This window comes from Danio rerio, chromosome 16 (genome assembly GCF_052040795.2).
Source record: "Danio rerio strain M-AB ecotype USA chromosome 16, GRCz13ab, whole genome shotgun sequence".
Lineage (NCBI taxonomy): Eukaryota > Metazoa > Chordata > Actinopteri > Cypriniformes > Danionidae > Danio > Danio rerio.
Window position 1 is genome coordinate 42,061,215 of NC_141036.1, and position 19,509 is coordinate 42,080,723.

Consider the following 19,509-nt stretch of genomic DNA (forward strand, 5'->3'; position numbering starts at 1 on the left):
GTTTACTTTAAGCATTTTTCCTATCTGAAATGCAATTTTTAATTCTCAATTACCTTTTAAGTACATAAAATATGAACTATATAATTTTTGAACTCACTATTATGTTCTTTCATTTCTCCTCAGTGTCTATGCTTTACATCTGACTCGCTGCTTTTACTACAAATAGCTGTTGGCTCAGATGACAGCCTGTAGCTGACTTTAAAACAGATGACAACAGTCAACTTACTCCACAACAATTTTTCATTGCACTTAAACATAATTTTATCTTTTAAAGCCAAATCTTAGTTTCTTTTAAATGTTACTGTTTTTTTCTAATTTTTATTTTATCTGTTTAATATATATATATATATATATATATATATATATATATATATATATATATATATATATATATATATATATATATATATATATATATATATATTAAACATCTTCTCTTTTAATTCTATTAAACAATGTTTGGACTTCTTTTTTCTCCATTTTCCTATGCTTCTTTTCCCTTTTTAAAAATTAGCATTTTTGTCTCTTAGATTTCCTAATTCATTTTTCTTTAAACTTATTTTCCTTAAACATTTGATCATTAACTCTTCAATTAATCCATATTTATTAAAGTTTTCTCTTCTAATTCTTTATTTACTCAAATCATCAACTTATCTATTTTTATTCATACTGATTTAGTAAATTTATTTCCTGATCAATATAACTATTAATCTCCATATGTAGATATTTCTATGCTTCAATTTTTGAATTTCTTAATATTTATTAGTCTAACTTCTAGTTGCATTTTTATTAACACTTTTTATTTATTAAATCTTATTCTATCATGTATATTTTCTTATTTCATTTATCTTATTACATTACTTTATATTTCTATTTATTTAATACCTTATAATATATCTTTACTCTTTAGCTTCTATCTGTCCTGTGAAACTTTTGTTCTTAAAATAGACAGATTCTTACCACTCCTGAAGCAGACCTTCTTCCAGACTGTCGACATGTCAGGAATTTCAGTCCCCTCTCTGCCTATAGTTCATACTTAAAAACACTTCAAACACACAGAGATTATTCAGGAAAATGTTTAACTCGTATATTCTTGTTTTTAGTTTTTGTCTTTCAAATGCAATATGATCTCAATTAATTTTATGAGGCTTAAACCTCCTCTGTATCACAATCTCTTCCCTAAACTGCATCACTCTCTATCTTATTGTTCTTAAATCACACAACATATGCAATCCTTTTATATTATAATATAAAACGATAATTCTTTTAAACTCACTCTTATTGCAAACATACTTCTAAACACAATCATACTTCTCACTCAGTCTAACTCATCTCTTACACTGTGTAACCTGAACCTCACCTCTATTCTAGTCTCTCTAGATCAAAGTTGAAGGCTTCTAAGCACCCCAGCAACATAGACAAATACACAACTACTTACAATTACATAAATACACCTCACTCCTCTTGAGTGACCTGTCCGAGCAGCCTCTAACCTTAGAGCTATAACCACAGAATTCTCCACTACACTCCTCTTGAGTGACCTGTTACTTCTGCTCCCGTCTTTACTGTTCTTCAGTAAAAATAGCATTTCACAGGATTTGTGCCTTTTTTCCCCCAGCCTCCTGAATAATAATATTTATCATTATTAAAACAGAACGGGTACTCCGAGGTCTTTGCGCGCTTCTCTCTATACCTTAATCTGTTTTAACTTATTAATTGTCACCACACTTTAAGAACTTCCTCTTAAAACTTAAAAATGCTCTATGCATATTCTTCATAATATTAAAAAATTTCCCAAACATGAGTAACAGTTACTAGTTAACGTTTATCCTATCCGTCAAGGCCCTCTTAGGAAAACACAGATCATTTGCATGCAAATTGTTATTTTCTCCTGGTATTCAAAACCCCTTTGTTTTCCTTTTATATCTTTACTTTTTTATGTTTACTTTTACTTTTTTAGTTTTACTTGTAGTTCGTTATAGCTGGAGAAACAGTTCAAGTGACTTTTTTTACCGTTACAAGCAGGTCCTTGGTAGAAAAAACACAAACGTATAAGCTTAAAATTGCTTACCGTTTTTTATCGTGGCCACATATTTGTGTTTTTCCTCCAAGCCCCAGCATGTCCAGTGTCACCCGTTCGTCTCTGTCCAGCCCCACGTTGGGCGCCATTTGTGGTAAATATTGACTTCTCATTAATTACAAATTATCAGACCAGAGGTTTTGAATATCAGAAAATAGACTTTCTTCTCCATAATAAAGCCGAGAAAGAGCAGAGCAGACCCCAGAGCATTCTGAAGTCTCTCCTGGACACCTTCCAAAGTCTCTCCTGCACCTTCTAAAGTTTCAGTGTGTTTGTTACAATTTTTATACAGGATTATTTGACACACCCCTAAGTCTCTTTTTAACTCTTGACCATTTTTGAATAGGTTTTTAGTCTAAGGGGTCCTGCTATTCTTGGCTCTCAGCCCACTAGCTCATGTCAACAGAGATGTTACAGGTCTATGTCAGCAAAGTATAGATGCAACTTATGCAAAGGAACTAAGTGTTTACATACATTGTCATGATAGGATAATAACTTGATAATATGTTACTCATTCTAACTTCTGACACATATAGCTTCATACAAGTATTTAACATAAATAATCAGTGCTTTACATATTCAGTTATTCTACACAATCAGTCACTCAGCCTTCTCCTAGTGTTGCTCCTGTGCAGGCATACTCATCTTACACAGACATATCACTGTATTTTTAACACAGGCTGGCATGTTTGCTGCAAACACTACATACATTTTGAGAAGAGAAAATTAACTGCTTTACACTTAGAAAATACTTCATACAGAGAGAATAGAAATCTTCTTCAGTGTGACCTAGTTTTTTATTGAATATAGACTCCGACTGAGCAGATAGAACAGGCACTTAGCAGGTAACCGAAATGACATCTCTGATGAAGACAGTGCATCTGCAACAACAGCACTAGTAAGAAAATATAAAGAAATCCTATTTTTTCCTATTTAATTTTATTTAATTCAGAAGAAAATTAACTTGTTTGAATTTATTTTTTATATAGTTTTATATTTGTCTTTATTTCTTTACTCATTTGTTAATAGAAGATTCCAAAGCTTTCTGCCTTGAGGAGCTGTTTGCTGTGGAGGACATGGCAATTGAAGCAAGAATGCAGACCAGCGTCAGCAGCACTACAGAGGAGATATAGAGATAATAAATAAGTACAGACTGCTTCCGTCTACACTGTCCTCAGTAAGTCCAGTAACCTGGTGGTGGGACATAAATGACACTCTGCCAATGCTTTCAGAATTGGCATCAAGGTATCTTTGCATGCAAGCATCATCCACAACCTCAGAGCGTACATTTTCCACTGCTGGGGACATTATCAGCCAGGAGCGGGCTTGTCTGTCTCCTGAAAAAGCAGACATGCTCATTTTTCTGAAGAAAACTGTTGAGTAATTTCAGTTGATCCTAAAAGATTAGTTCACCAAAAAATGAAAATTCTGTCATTAATTACCCTAATGTTGTTCCAAACCCATAAGATCTTTGTTTATCTTCAGAACACAAATAAAGATCATTTGGACTTAATCCAAGAGCTTTCTGATCCTCCCATAGATTTACTGGATAAGCATTTATCAATGCCCCGAAAGGAACCAAAAACATAATGTGGCGAGTAGGGTTGGGCATCGTTTGGGTTTTTTCGATACCGGTGCCTAATCGATACTTTTAAAACGATACCGGTGCCAAAACGGTGCCTGAATCGATACTTTTTAGCCCCAAAATGATGGTGGATGACTCTACAAAATAATTTTATTTGACAAAATATTTTTAAAAATAATTTTAACAGAACAATATGATTACAGTTTAAAGTAAACATAAATTCATACTGTATTACATTAATACATTTCCTTTGATCATTTGTTGGTGAGCATGAATTTAAGATTTGCATTATGAAATTACATTAGCTTACTATTAACCTGTGGGGGCGGGCAGGGGCCACGTACTTTTAGGAGCACATTTTAACATATATATCACAAAATACTTAACATTATTCATAGTCATTTTTGTTCATGCATCACTCTGCAGTCTTCATAAACAAGATAATTAAATAACTTAAACTCAAAATAATCTTCCTTGTTTATTTATTTGACAAGTAACGTTATACGGGTGTTGGAGAACACATTTCTAGCATTCAAGTACATCAAGGCACATTGCTGCACCTGTAAACTTTAACAGGCCTACAGCTGAAGTCGATTTATTTTGCCCTCCCATTCATTTACAATAATGTTTCTGAAAGTGTTTACACTGTTTCCTAAAAAATAATTATTCTGGAGTAATAATAAGTGCTATTTTTTATTGTTTATTTCGTGCATTAATAATGACCTAAACACATTGAATGACAGTAAAAAGTAGCAATTTTACTCAATAAATGCGTTAAAAATATCAACTGATTTATATATAGTCATTCAAATGAACTTAAAACGATAAAAAACTGCAACAAACATTTATTTAGGCCCGAACTACAAAACCAAATGTAAAACAATTTTAGTATCAGTTTTGCTTAAGTTGCACGCTAGTGTTGCAGGAGAGGGGAGTGGTCGATTTAAGACTAGCTATTTACGGGAGTTGTAGTCCATAGCGAAGTGTATTGTGGGTAGTGTAGTTCGACACGCATGCTGGATGATGTGAGCTCGCTGTGTGCTGTGCTGTGCTGCTGAAACTGAGGAAGAAAGTTTTACTCGGCTTTGTTTTATGTTCACTCAAGTTATTCCACCCGAGAGCTGTTCATAACTAGATAGAATAGACATAGAGATAGATTGATCTCTGCAGCAGCTGCCGGAGAGCTGCGCGCTGCAGACGCAGCTGGTGTGAAAGGCAAACGGCTGTGTGCTGCTTCTGCTCTCCGTACGCGCTGCTCATGCGCTACTTTCGCTTGTGGTGTGAAACAGGCGTAACGTCCTTGCTGCAGCACCAAAATTAGGCACTGAAATTCATACGCTGATTTAATAATGGTACGTATCGGTTACCTAGCAGGTTTCGGTACCCAATCCTAGTGGCGAGTATGCTGATGCCACGTCGCCTTGGTCCCGGATTCACCCCAGCTGTCACTTAATCAGCACGGATCGATCCCAGCTGGAGCTCATCAGCAGACACTCGTATAAGCCATCCCCAAACACAAGGAAGACGAGCTTCATTTCACTCAATAGCCGCATTTCCACTATCGGGCCAGTGCGAGCCAGGGCTTTAATCGGGCCGGGCCGGGCCGGGCCAATAGCCCGGGAGGTTGAGAAATGAGACCGAAATCATGTCGCGTTTCCACTGTCGGGCTAGTAGCTCATGTCGTAAATATTGACTTCTCATCAATTACAAATTATCAGACCAGAGGTTTTGAATATCAGAAAATAGACTTTATTCTCCATAATAAAGCCGAGAAAGAGCAGAGCAGACCCCAGAGCATTCTGAAGTCTCTGTGTTGCTCCTGTGCAGGCATACTCATCTTACACAGACATATCACTGTATTTTTAACACAGGCTGGCATGTTTGCTGCAAACACTACATACATTTTGTGAAGAGAAAATTAACTGCTTTACACTTAGAAAATACTTCATACAGAGAGAATAAAATCTTCTTCAATCCCTCCTCTTAAGACTTTAGTCTTAATATTATTGTCTTTTAACCCCAAAGTGCAATTTCATAATCCAGTTCTCTTAATTACCTCTATCTAGTGTCTGAAATTAGCCACATAGCTGTTATCAATTGACTAGATTATGCCACTGTACTTTGACAGAAGTCCAGCCAAACATCTCCCCTTTCTCTTTTGATTTGAAGGAAGTAAAAGACTGTACTCTCTTTTTCTCTTAACACATCAAAGACAACAATGTTTTAAGCATAAGTATTCAGTTGGTTCAGTGCTAGCTGCTAGTGTTCACACTCATGTAGAATATACTGAAGTGATATTATATATAGGTACCATGAAAGCAATATGCAAACAAAATCAATATGCAAACGTAAAAAGCATCAAATGTTGATCTTGATCTTTCCTCATCCTTGTTTCTCTTCTTCTGAGCTATCAGCATCTTCACTTGACTTTAATAGATGTTAATGGAGATGTGTGGTTGAGAGTCTGAGTTCTGGAATCTGCAGTTGTGCATTCATCATCCCTTGATTTGTGACACTTCTGTATGTGGTATTCAGGCACATTATTAGAATCACTCTTTTCTTTGCTCTGATAAACTCTTGCTTCCACACGTGGCACTTAGTAGTTAAGAGCTTTGGAATATTCAGGCTCCTCTGTTTCCAGTCAGCTTTCCTTTGCTGGAGTTGTTCCCTTTCGCTCCTTTGAGGCATTGGTAACTCATCAATGGCATCCCCTTTGGCAGCTGTTGGATTTGCCCTCATCCAGATATGGTCCTTTCCTCCTGAGCTCTCCAGAGCATCCACAGATAGACTCGATCAGCTGGACCAATTGGACCTTATATCTCTGCTCTCTCACATGGCTCCTTTCTGGTTTCCTGCACAGATATCGCTTTGCACATGGCAATTATTTGTTTCTTCATAAAAGTCCCTACTGCATTAGACATCTTTGCAAACCATTCCAAGAGGTTATGTGCATGGTTATATGTGAGATTATATGCCAGGTTTTATGCAAAGTTTCATGTGGTTTCTTGCAAGGGTCATGCGGTTTCTTGCAAGGTTTCTTTCAAGGGTCGACCCAATAGCAGTTCATGCGATGCGGTGTTAGATGCTTGTTTCTGTCAGTTTCCATGCCATCACTCACCAATGCACTTGTAAACACATTAATCCCATTAAGTTTATTATTTTCAAATATTTCATTGAGCGTTGGTCTTGATGGATCATCTTCACCTCTTTCAGCCATTTCTGGTAACTGAGCATAATACAATTATTCTCTCTTTTGCTTTATTCATAATTTTTCATACTTCTTTAGATGTTTTTATTTATTGATCATTCATTAACTTCATGAATGCAAACCCATTATGAACTTATTTCTGAAGGCATTTCGAAATTTAGGAAATACTTCTCTTGTCACAGATGTAATAACTGTTCCTGCTTCATAATTTGCTTCTAGTATTACTCCAATCATCTACTCATCATAGTTTCTTAACAGTGCTTGTTTACAGAATAATTCTCTATCTAGTCAACACCAAAAACAGTCATCATCTCACTGTTTGGAGCAATGGTCTCCACTCAAGTCTTTTAATTAAACTAGAGCTCTGTGAAGCTGTAGATAATTCAATCATCCACATATTGTGACAGTGTCCATACTATGATCTTCTCCCTTATTATAACCCTTTATGCATTCTGGTGTATACAGTATATGCTATTCACCAAGCTACACGAGTACAAATAAGTTTCTACCCTCCTCTGGTAGTTACCTAAAATAAACTCAATAGAAACCAAACCACTTAAAATATTTACCATCCAAAAGAACATATCTTTACATACAATATTAACTTCAGCTGGAAAATCTTTTCTTATTGATTTTCTTAAATCATAACCTAAACATTAAGCGTCTTTTATCTGTCTTGATTAACCATTTATTTTAACTATCAAATTAACTTCAATTAAATATTATTAGTTACTTATAATTTATTACTACTTTAAATTTAAATAGAAATGTCTAGGACAGATTGCATATTACATTATCTAGATGTTTCTATTAGTGCTCCTATTTTTACACAAACTTTTCAATAGTGTTTGATACCTATTTCAGCATTTAGTGGTTTTCTTTATGGGCAAATCTACATCTGATTTAATTTTAACCCTGACTATGCTGGCTGATTTTATCTGCATCTCAGTCCTGTAATGACAATCATTTAGTTGGAATTTGACACTTCTTTCTTTTACTAATCAATTTTCAGAGCTATATATTAATTCCTTTTTCGTCCTAATTTATGGTACTGTCTTTTGGCTAACATTTATTTCTTAAGGCATTCTCATTAAACTAGTTGTTCATACAATTTTGATGCACTTTTTTATCAGCTGACTAAAACTTACTGTATGTTTTGTAAATTTCTCTTTGCTCTGTTTTAACTATTATTCCTTAATATTTTTTTTCAAATTATTTTTCACATATGTTTTCATGTGAAACAATATCTTTTTCTTAAACACTTTTCTCTTTCAATTTTTCTTATAGTAATTTAGAACTGTTACTTTTTGACCTTATCATGTCCTATGAATTCATTAAAATTGTTGTTTCAATCTTCTCTTTAACTATAAATAATTTTTCTAGATTTGAATTTTTCCAGTTTTCAATATCCAATCTTGATTTAGGTCATTCACAATAATATTATGCTTAGATATTATTGCCTTATCAAAAGCTTTTTCTTTTTCTTTAGTTAGTCTGCTGCATTGTAATTTATCATTCTATGTTTAAGGAACTTTTTGATTAAACCAATTGAAACTTAAACCTAAATTATTTAACATTCATCATAATATATTATTTAACAATACACATTTAAAGTTTCATCTTAAAATGTAGCTTTTTCAGTCCTCAGTAAAACCTGAGTATGCAGTGCCTGCATCACTGCTGTAGCATGTCACAAGTGTCAACAGCCATTTTGCTCATTGTGTTTTTCAAACACCTTTCCATTTGCCAGTGTACTCAGAGATGTCTGGTAGGTACAAGACTACAGTCCCCCAAAGTTCATCCCTATGTCTTCTTAATTAATATATATAGAATTTAGCTCATGACTTAATAAAATATATATATATATTTTTTTTTTTTCCATTTTTTCATTCATCAAATAAAGACTCCTTTTGTAGTTTAACAACTTATTTTCTCTAATTATTTTTCATTCTCAATCATTTTTATCATATGTAAATATGCTTAATTTTCTATTTGTTAAATGTTCTTATAATTAATTTCTTTGGCTTCAGATTGTGCTTCACTTATTTTTCCTAATCTTATTCTAGTGTTTCCTCACTAGTTACATTACATCTTACACTATTTTAATTTCTCTAACATTTCCATACCTGTTTTAATTCAACAGTACTATATGGTGGCCTAATGTCTAATATACCTGTTCAAAATCCTTACTGCAATAGCTTCAAGTTCATAGTACTATTTTACCTCTACATGTTTGTTTACTTTAAGCATTTTTCCTATCTGAAATGCAATTTTTAATTCTCAATTACCTTTTAAGTACATAAAATATTAACTATATAATTTTTGAACTCACTATTATGTTCTTTCATTTCTCCTCAGTGTCTATGCTTTACATCTGACTCACTGCTTTTACTACAAATAGCTGTTGGCTCAGATGACAGCCTGTAGCTGACTTTAAAACAGATGACAACAGTCAACTTACTCCACAACAATTTTTTATTGCACTTAAACATAATTTTATCTTTTAAAGCCAAATCTTGTTTTCTTCAAAATGTTGCTGTTTTTTCTAATTTTTATCTTATATTACTTTATAATATATATTTTTAAACATCTTCTCTTTTAATTCTATTAAACAATGTTTGGACTTCTTTTTTCTCCATTTTCCTATGCTTCTTTTCCTTTTCAAAAATTAGCATTTTTGTCTCTTAGATTTTCCTAATTCATTTTTTTAAGCTTATTTTCCTTAAACATTTGATCATTAACTCTTCAATTAATCAATATTCATTAAAGTTTTTTCTTCTAATTCTTTATTTACTCAAATTATTAACTTATCTTTTTTTTTACTGATTTAGTAAATTTATTTCCTGATCAATATAACTATTAATCTCCATATGTAGTTATTTCCATGCTTCAATTTTTTTATTTCTTAATATTTATTAGTATAGCTTCTAGTTGCATTTTTATTAACACTTTTTATTTATTAAATCTTGTTCTATCATGTATATTTTCTTATTTCATTTATCTTATTACATTACTTTATATTTCTATTTATTTAATACCTTATAATATATCTTTACTCTTTAGCTTCTATCTGTCCTGTGAAACTTTTGTTCTTAAAATAGACAGATTCTTACCACTCCTGAAGCAGACCTTCTTCCAGACTGTCGACATGTCAGGAATTTCAGTCCCCTCTCTGCCTATAGTTCATACTTAAAAACACTTCAAACACACAGAGATTATTCAGAAAAATGTTTAACTCGTATATTCTTGTTTTTAGTCTGTGTCTTTCAAATGCAATATGATCTCAATTAATTTTATGAGGCTTAAACCTCCTCTGTATCACAATATCTTCCCTCAACTGCATCACTCTCTATCTTATTGTTCATAAAATCACACAACATATGCAGTCCTTCTTTTATATTATAATATAAAACGATAATTCTTTTTAACTCACTCTTATTGCAAACATACTTCTAAACACAATCATACTTCTCACTCGTCCTAACCTCATCTCTTACACTGTGTAACCTGAACCTCACCTCTATTCTAGTCTCTCTAGATCAAAGGTGATAGCTTCTAAGCACCCCAGCAACATAGACAAATACACAACTACTTACAATTACATAAATACACCTCACTCCTCTTGAGTGACCTGTCCGAGCAGCCTCTAACCTTAGAGCTATAACCACAGAATTCTCCACTACACTCCTCTTGAGTGACCTGTTACTTCTGCTCCCGTCTTTACTGTTCTTCAGTAAAAATAGCATTTCACAGGATTCTTGCCTTTTTTCCCCCAGCCTCCTGAATAATAATATTTATCATTATTAAAACAGAACGGGTACTCCGAGGTCTTTGCGCGCTTCTCTCTACTTTATTAATCTGCTTTAATCTCTTAACTGTCACCACACTTTAAGAACTTCCTTTTAAAACTTAAAAATGCTCTAGGCATAATCTTCATCATTAAAAAATTTCCCAAACATGAGTAACAGTTACTAGTTAACGTTTATCCTATCCGTCAAGGCCCTCTTAGGAAAACACAGATCATTTGCATGCAAATTGTTATTTTCTTCTGGTATTCAAAACCCCATTGTTTTCCTTTTATATCTTTACTTTTACTTTTTTAGTTTTACTTGTAGTTCTTTATAGCTGGAGAAACAGTTCAAGTGACTTTTTACCGTTACAAGCAGGTCCTTGGTAGAAAAAACACAAACGTATAAGCGAAAATTGCTTACCGTTTTTTATCGTGGCCACATATTTGTGTTTTTCCTCCAAGCCTCAGCATGTCCAGTGTCACCTGTCTATCTCTTTCCAGCCGCACGTGCGGGCGCCATTTGTCGTAAATATTGACTTCTCATCAATTACAAATTATCAGACCAGAGGTTTTGAATATCAGAAAATAGACTTTATTCTCCATAATAAAGCCGAGAAAGAGCAGAATAGACCCCAGAGCATTCTGAAGTCTCTCCTGGACACCTTCCAAAGTCTCTCCTGCTCCTTCTCCTTTATTTATGTTTTTGACACACCCCTATGTGTCTCTTTTTAACTTTTGACCATTTTTGAATAGGTTTTCTAGTCTAAGGGGTCCTGCTATTCTTGGCTCTCAGCCCACTAGCTCATGTCAACAGAGATGTTACAGGTCTATGTCAGCAAATTATAGATGCAACTTATGCAAAGGAACTAAGTGTTTACATACATTGTTATGATAGGATAATAACTTGATAATATGTTACTCATTCTAACTTCTGACACATATAGCTTCATAGAAGTATTTAACATAAATAATCAGTGCTTTACATATTCAGTTATTCTACACAATCAGTCACTCAGCCTTCTCCTAGTGTTGCTCCTGTGCAGGCATACTCATCTTACACAGACATATCACTGTATTTTTAACACAGGCTGGCATGTTTGCTGCAAACACTACATACATTTTGTGAAGAGAAAATTAACTGCTTTACACTTAGAAAATACTTCATACAGAGAGAATAAAATCTTCTTCACTCACAGCGCGTCACGCAAACACCGCCCACAGAACGTCCCCGAATCAAACGTCACACAACCCGCCCACTTCAGTGGGAATCAGGACAGGCAGATAAAGCACACCATAGAATTATCACGAAACGAAACCATTAAAATGAAGACAACCGAAACAAACAAATGACACGTTACTGTACAGCATTACATGAAATGTCTATACGCACAGACCTGTGTATTTCCATTCATTACATTTTAGTCGCCGACCGACTGTTGGCATTGTGCATCGAGTGCTCTCGCCACTAACGGAGGGACCCAACACAGAGAGCGCACACATCCATAATATAAAGCCACAGAAATTCTCGTTTATAACTCGATATGGCATGTATTTTATAACATCCTCGTTTTGATAGACATCGTGTTAAGTGTTTCCGGCACAAGAGCGAGTAGCCTAATAAAATATAGCCATATTTGTTGCGCTCGGCAGCTATTCACTAAAGCTCTTCATTTAAAGTTTCATTTATAAATTTAACCACATCATATAAAAACATAAACAGTTGTTTGAGGATAAAGAACACATTTTGTGTTTGGACTTTCCCCCGATGCGTTTAAAGCAGCGAGCGCTGCGCAGGACTGAGTGACAGAAAAAAAGGTAGGAAAGATTCTGCTTTCACTCACCCAAATGATGCTCTGTTTGCGCGATTTGATTAATATCATCGCAACCAAATACTTTATAAATAATATTTCAAACCTTCTCCGGTGTTAATTGTTTTTAGAAAATATCGAAAATCTTTTTTTTCCAGACAGGTCTTTGTAAAATGAAAGTTAGGATATAAGTGGCTTTAAAACGGTTTGATTTATGTATTGTATATAGGCTACCTACATATAGCTAGCTTTTGTTTATTTTATATTGGTTTATTTATTTAATGCGATTTATATATATATATATATATATATATATATATATATATATATATCCGATATTTGTAATTCTTTAAATTATATTTCAATATAGCTTAGGCTATTTTATCTAGATATGACACTATATTGTTTAAAGTCTATGAAAGTGGGCATGTAATTTGTTAAGTTTTATGTCTTTCTGTTGTATTTATATTGTGTATTATCTCCAAAATAAATACAGAAAAAAGCCGCTCGCGGCATAACAGAGCTGTGAAGGAGCGCTCTTGCCCGGTCTCACACACACATACAGGCATTTAAACGCGCACAAACAAACATTTTACCCTTGACAAAAACTCTGGAAAACCTTTACTGTCTGCTGTATCTTTAATATGGTGTAAAGATTATTATGCGTTATTGAAACATAAAGGGGGACGCAGCAAAGAACGTCACTATAAATTTAAACTACTTTATTATTTTATGCAGCAGCCTTACATTTTAAAAGGGAAACATAAGGGTGATCATACGCAAAAAGATCCCAGACTATAAGGCTAGATGTTTTCTTTCCCTTATTTCTTTATTTGTTTGGCGCATGTGCTCATGTGCAACCAGAAAACTGCCCGCCTCTCCTTTCACTCCGCCCGAAGCCCCAGCGGGCCCTCCTTGGCCCAAGGCAGGGCCGGAGTGGGACTCTTTTTCAGCCCTGGAGTTTTAAGCCTTAGACCGGCCCACCGCAGTTCACGACTGACTATATTAAAATAAGGTCATTTCCAATTCAGTTTCTAATTACACTATCACGTCTTTTTTTTTTTTTTTTTTTTTTTGAGAAAACAGCTGCTTTAGAACTTTAAATGTTCAAAAACCCTAACAGTATTATATGTCTTAACAATAAAACTATAATTAAAAAAAAAAAAAACATACTCAGACAAGAATCAAACCCGGATCGGCAGCGTCGTAATCTAACGTGCTAACCACTGGACCACAACTGTTGTATATGAAGGACTGACTCATCAGTAATATCATCATTAACCTGTAGGCAGAGCAGAGCTCCGGTAAAATAATGAATAAGAAGACTGTAGTCAAGTAAGTAAATAAATTAATTTAAAAAGTGTGACTGCTGAGAGCAACAGATTCTGGAGCTAGGGACACCGGCCCTCGCGGCCAAAAAACGGACCGGCCCACCGGGAATTCTCCCGGTCCTCCCGATTAGCCAAACTGGGCCTGGCCCAAGGTATTTGGCGGGCCTAATAAGGCCGGCCGCTGGCCCCAAGAAAGCCCCGCTTTGGCCCGATTAGGCCCCGGAAATGACAGTGGAAACGCGACTGGCCTTGACTTGCTCGCTTTAGGCGCGATAGTGGAAACGCAGCTAATGACTCCCTGTGCTAATGTCTGTGTCTCTCTGTCTCTCCTCTCTAGCGGACTCCAGCAGTTGACCGATCCTTCACCAGAACTCTCACTCAAACTCACATTCTCCCTGGAGCACCAGAGCACCTATCCACTGAAGAGCACCATATTCATCTCATTTCACGTACTTCACTATATAAATAAATCACCCTCCGGAGACCTGTTTGTAACACCAACGCTTTGTGTATGTGTTTTTCCTCTGACTCGCCACAATAGTCAAAATAAGTTCATGTGACATAAGTTGTTCAATTATAATTATATGAAGCTAAACAAAAATAACTTTATTCAACGATTTATCTATGGGAGGATTAGAAAGCTCTTGGATTAAATGCAAAATATCTTCATTTGTAGATAATTAATGACAGAATTTCAATTTTTGGGTGAACTAAACCTTTAAGCAGCTGTAAGCCTCACAAATACGTAAAATTAATTGACTGAAAACTGCTTGAACTTTATTAAAACTGTTTGCACTAATATATTGTGTTAACTACACAGAGGCATGCAGCAGTGGCAACGTCAAAAGAAAGCTTCCCCTAAATCGAGACTAAAGGTTACTTTCTTTGGGGAAGCAGGCACAGACTCTGGTGCCCTACGCAAAGACAGTAGCTAACAGGTCATAATAATTTCGAAGAGGAATTTCAGATCAGATTTCTTTAATTACAACGTCATTTCTGTTGTGCAGTAATGTTAGCAGAGATCGAAGACCGATTGTTCATCTGTGGTGCAGACAAAAGAGGAAAGAGTCCCCTCTACAGCATTAACAGCGTAGGTCAGAATTACTTCAGGTGTGCAGTTTTGATTACAGGCTGTGAATCACATGTATTACTGTTGAACTATTGATGTCACATGCACTAATTTACAGATATTCTTATTTACCTTTCGGGACCTTGAACATGACAGAAGAAGGTGAGGGAACAGACCCCGAAATGCAGACGAGCTGAAGGCCGATATCAAAGCAACTTGGGCTACAATAGTACCTCAACTTTGTCGAAGGCCGATCGCCTCCATATTGAGGACATAATACAGTACATTAACACATTTTTCAGAAGGCCAGCGTGTGTTTAAGATCCGTTTTATTGGTCAAATGAAATATGCTAATTTTGTGAAATACTGGATTTGAGTTTTTTCATGTTTATCCATAATCATTTAAATTGAAACAAAGGATTGAAATACTTCATTTTGTGTGTTGTGAACTAATAACACATAAGTTAAACTTTTTAAAACAAATTATTCCAATGTTTTTGGCACATACCTGTAGTCTGACCTGTCACCTAAAACGTTTTTGCCATGGCAAACCCTACCAGGAGCATCAGCCCCCAAAAACATAGCTGTAGGATCACTCAGGCAGTGTTTCAGACACAATTTTCTTATTGCTCCCTAATCTCAAAATCTGCAAGAGTAGAGGGATTTGACGCGACCGCCATTTTTAAAAGTGAAATCGAATAGGAAGAAAATGGGAAGAAATCCAGAAGTATTGCTTGGAGTTACTAGGAACGTTGTGCACTTGGCTGTATATCTTATCAGGGAAGAGAACGTGACACAAATTTATCATTTCACTGCCTTCTGAGTGACCCAAAGGTCCGTTCTGAATGAACAGTGAAAATAAAAAGGGATGTCAGAGCTCATTTTCAGCTAAGTTAAGGAAAATGGGACTAGTTAGCTAACCTTTCCCAAACACATTTTAGATGCCATTTATCAAACTTGAGTTAATAAAACAGAAATGACTGGCCGTGAAGGTCATCAGTTCACCCACCGCTGTTTACTGAGTGCAAACACAGATGAGGGATCCACTTGATGACTCGAATGATCTTCGTGGCTGCTTCACGCTTCAGTGTTCGTGTGTCTGGGCCCTGTCATACACCCGGTTTAAGGTGTGATGCAACTGTTGTTTGCTAGTTTCAGCTGGACATTTTGACGTTTTGCAGCACCCTGTTTAAATAGCAAATACATTTGCGTACTGCTCTAAAAAAGGAGGTGTGCTGAGGCGCATTGTTGGCACGTTGCTATTTTGAGGAACTAAACTGTTCAATAGACCAGCTGAGAGGAGGTCTAAAGTCCAGCGCAGAGCGAGTCAGTTGTGCGTATTGCTTAAACATTGCTTAATACACACAGGATGTGCAGCAATACGCAAATATCTTTACCAATATTATTTATTATATGCAGATTATATTTGTTTTATTAAAAACCAGCTTCGATTTGCCCACCTGTCAACTCACCGGGTTACATAGGCTGAAGCAGGCAAGCCCCCACAGTGTTTACCTGCTGCCATGAACTGAAGTCTAGGAGTTCTTGAGTGTGTTACTCTTAAAGAGACTGTGATGTTGTTTGATGCCTAATCTGCTTTTAATGGGTTACATTAAACTCACTGAATGATATTAAAGTGATGTTTACACACTATTTCTGCATTTTGAAATATCAGCAACAGCTTGAGGTTTGTGTTGTCAATGCAATGTTTACAGTTCTGGTCTTATACTTCTGGGTTTCTTCCCACTGCAGCCTCGCTTTGGTTCTTCAAAATGGTGACTGCGTGAAATAAGCGTATGGCAAAAATCGTATTAGCAGTGTGGTGCAAAATGTCTTTATTTATAGTGCCCTGACCTTTTAATAGCAGGGGAACTGCTATAGAATGGCTCGTACCATCACAACGGTCAAGTATGTTTGACATGCTTTTCTCTCTATTTGCCACTTGCTTTTCTTTTCTTTTGCTGCCTGCTGTTCATTCAATCAACAAATTGCAACCAGTCAAGCACCAAAATCAACTTTCACTTCAAGTTGAGCTAAACCCTCTTTCGCTTGTATGAAACGCGCACTGTCATTGGACAGAAAGAAAACCACAGCTGATTAAAGCGGGAGTTTAAAGATCAGCAAAGCGACTCAGATGACAGGGACTCATTAGCTTTAGCTGATTTCTGTTGTAGAATTTCTCATCTGGGTTATCACTGTCTGTAGAGAAACGTTTTGCAGTTGAGGGGTGACGTTACTGCTGTCTGAATGTCCATCATCATCAGTCAGTCAAGTAGTCTTTATACATTTCCCGAAGGCGATTTGGTTGCAGCATACACGCATGTCACACATAATACTCAAAGCACATAATACAATACAAAATTCTACCCTAAATTCAAAAACGTTACAGCTGAGGGGATGAATGAAAGTTTAAACTGATTTGTTTTACTAATAGGAGTTCTGTATCGATTACTTAAAGGGAGAAGTGGCTATTTAAAATATTTTGAATGTTTTATATTTTGTTACAGACATACAGTGTCATCCTGCAACTGTTTTCAGCATATGAAATGTCCCAAACCCTATTCTGAACTTTCAGAAATGGGGGGAAAATTTTGTTTTTACTCTCTGGTAGTCATGTTGCTATGTTATATATGCATTCAAAAACATTCAGGAAAGGGTTTTATGTAAATTCAGACCACGAGTCCACATATATGGACACCATGTTTCTCTAAAAGTACATCATATCAAAAGATGATACTTAGATTTTTATTCTAATTAGGTTCCATTAAGCCCAAATAGCAAAGAGAAATAAAAAAATGCATGTAAAAAACATCTTGGCCCTTAAGAGGATATCATACATAATTTAAAAAAAAGAGTTAAAGTTTTAAATGAAAAAAATGTGGTCTTTTGTCATTTATTGAGAAAATAAACTGGCAAGCACATTGAACTTTCCTCAGTCAAAATTTGTCCTTCTAAAACATAATAATATTAATAATGCAGAGCTTCACTTTTTGAAGGTTTATGGATAACAAAAATAGCCCAATTAGTATTAATATTACCTTGAACATGGGCCGCTTTTGGCTTCAAAACCTTCATAGTGTTTTTTTTCTTCTTCAAGAATAAGGTCCAAGATTCAGAATAAACGTTGGGCTACTTGTAGTGAAAGATGACTTCACTTTTGTCATATTGTATGTTGTCTTGCTGGATGAGGATGTTTGACTCATGAAAAATATTAGTTTGCATACTGATTAGCTGAAGTCACACTGATGTGACGTCAACAGATGATTCGGCTTTTTTCAACAGGTTATTTTCACAATTTATGATGGTGTAGGAGCCAAAATAGGACAAATGAGGTTATGTATAGGACAAATTCTGTACTATCCCCTCCCCCCACACTCTGGCTACGGGCCTGAAATATGACAGAAGCATGAAATTATTTACAAACTTGCTGCTGTAAATCTGAGTGTTTGATATTTATAATCTGCACCGCTAAGAACTTAATTTGACTATTTAAAAGGTGATTTTTTCTCAATGTTAGGATTTTTTTATGAAATATTGACAATAAAAATCAAGATTGAGATTTAGAGTTTATTGTTCGTTGTGTTTTAATCCACAGTAGGAGGAAGAGGAGTGAAGAGGAAAGCGGATGATGATTTTCACAGTATTTTAGGTGAAGGCAAACCATACGCTCTGCGGAAACGCATCAGAGTTGCAGAGCTGGAGAACACAAGAGACACAGAGATGAGCAGCTATCAAGAGAAAACCAGCTCAGGTGTGTCTCCATCAAAACTTGTACAGCTTCAGCACCATACATTTATCACCACTGAAGATTCTGAAACATGAAGCAGGGTGCAAAGTGTTTCACTCAGTTAGCTGCTAAATCCAGTGAGCATGCGGAGATTTTGGCCACTAGGCAACAATACAGTGTCTGGATCAAAGTGATTGATTTATCTATTATGGCCAAAATCAATACAATATTATATTATGATCATGCTCCATCAAGTTGAACACTTTCTACTGTAAACATGTCAGAACTCAAATGTTGATTTGAACTTAATTCGGGCACTTTAAAGGGGATTTTCTCAATCTTTATATTCTGAAGAGTGTATTGTTCATTGTGTTGTCATCCACATTAGGAGGAAGAGGAGTGAAGCGGAAAGCGGATGATGATTTTCACAGTGTTTTAGGTGAAGGTAAACCTTATGCACTGCGCAAACGCATCAAAGTTGCTGAGCTGGAGAACACAAGAGTGGACGCCGACACAGAGGCGTCCAGCTCAGGTCAGTCCACTCTTTATGACTGGAGAAATACTGGAAAACTGGAGCACTGCTGCCATTCGTTAAATCCCAGAGTAAAATAAATGCCAAATAATGAAATAATCGATTATTAATAATTCATTATTGACTGTAATCCACATCAGGAGGAAGAGGAGTGAAGAGGAAAGCGGATGATGATTTTCACAGTGTTTTAGGTGAAGGTAAACCTTATGCACTGCGGAAACGCATCAGAGCTGCTGAGACGTCCAGCGATGAGAACAGCAGCTCAGGTCAGTCTCCCGTTACAGAATCACACTTTTCTACAGTTTCATCACTTAAAATTCATAATACAGAGGCAAGCTGCAACTCTTAGCTGCTGACCGAGGGTGCGTCTCGCTATTAG

At 35.7% G+C, this 19,509-nt stretch overlaps 1 protein-coding gene and 1 long non-coding RNA gene across 4 annotated transcripts in view; one reads left to right on the plus strand and one right to left on the minus strand.

The window, feature by feature from the left end:
- LOC101885829 (uncharacterized) overlaps nt 1-19,509 on the plus strand; it is a 108,589-nt gene that overhangs the window by 15,842 nt on the left and 73,238 nt on the right. The window contains exons 6-12 of one of the 2 annotated variants that reach the window (XM_087287554.1): nt 2,891-2,978; nt 3,110-3,257; nt 14,623-14,740; nt 14,810-14,896; nt 18,467-18,622; nt 18,987-19,130; nt 19,271-19,396. In XM_087287554.1, the coding sequence (XP_087143680.1) occupies nt 14,812-14,896; nt 18,467-18,622; nt 18,987-19,130; nt 19,271-19,396 (511 nt within the window). In that variant the 5' untranslated portion in view covers nt 2,891-2,978; nt 3,110-3,257; nt 14,623-14,740; nt 14,810-14,811. Of the gene's footprint in view, nt 1-2,890; nt 2,979-3,109; nt 3,258-14,221; nt 14,312-14,622; nt 14,741-14,809; nt 14,897-18,466; nt 18,623-18,986; nt 19,131-19,270; nt 19,397-19,509 lie in introns of those variants that run through there. The other variant, XM_087287557.1, reaches the window with a different exon arrangement.
- LOC141378284 (uncharacterized) lies at nt 5,392-10,434 on the minus strand. Of its 2 annotated transcripts, none has more exons than XR_015511875.1 (4): nt 10,324-10,434; nt 9,987-10,071; nt 6,784-6,891; nt 5,392-6,531 (listed from the first exon to the last, which is right to left on the minus strand). It is a non-coding gene; the product is annotated as an uncharacterized LOC141378284 (long non-coding RNA). The 2 variants fall into 2 exon arrangements; XR_015511873.1 differs by having other exon boundaries at nt 10,307-10,434.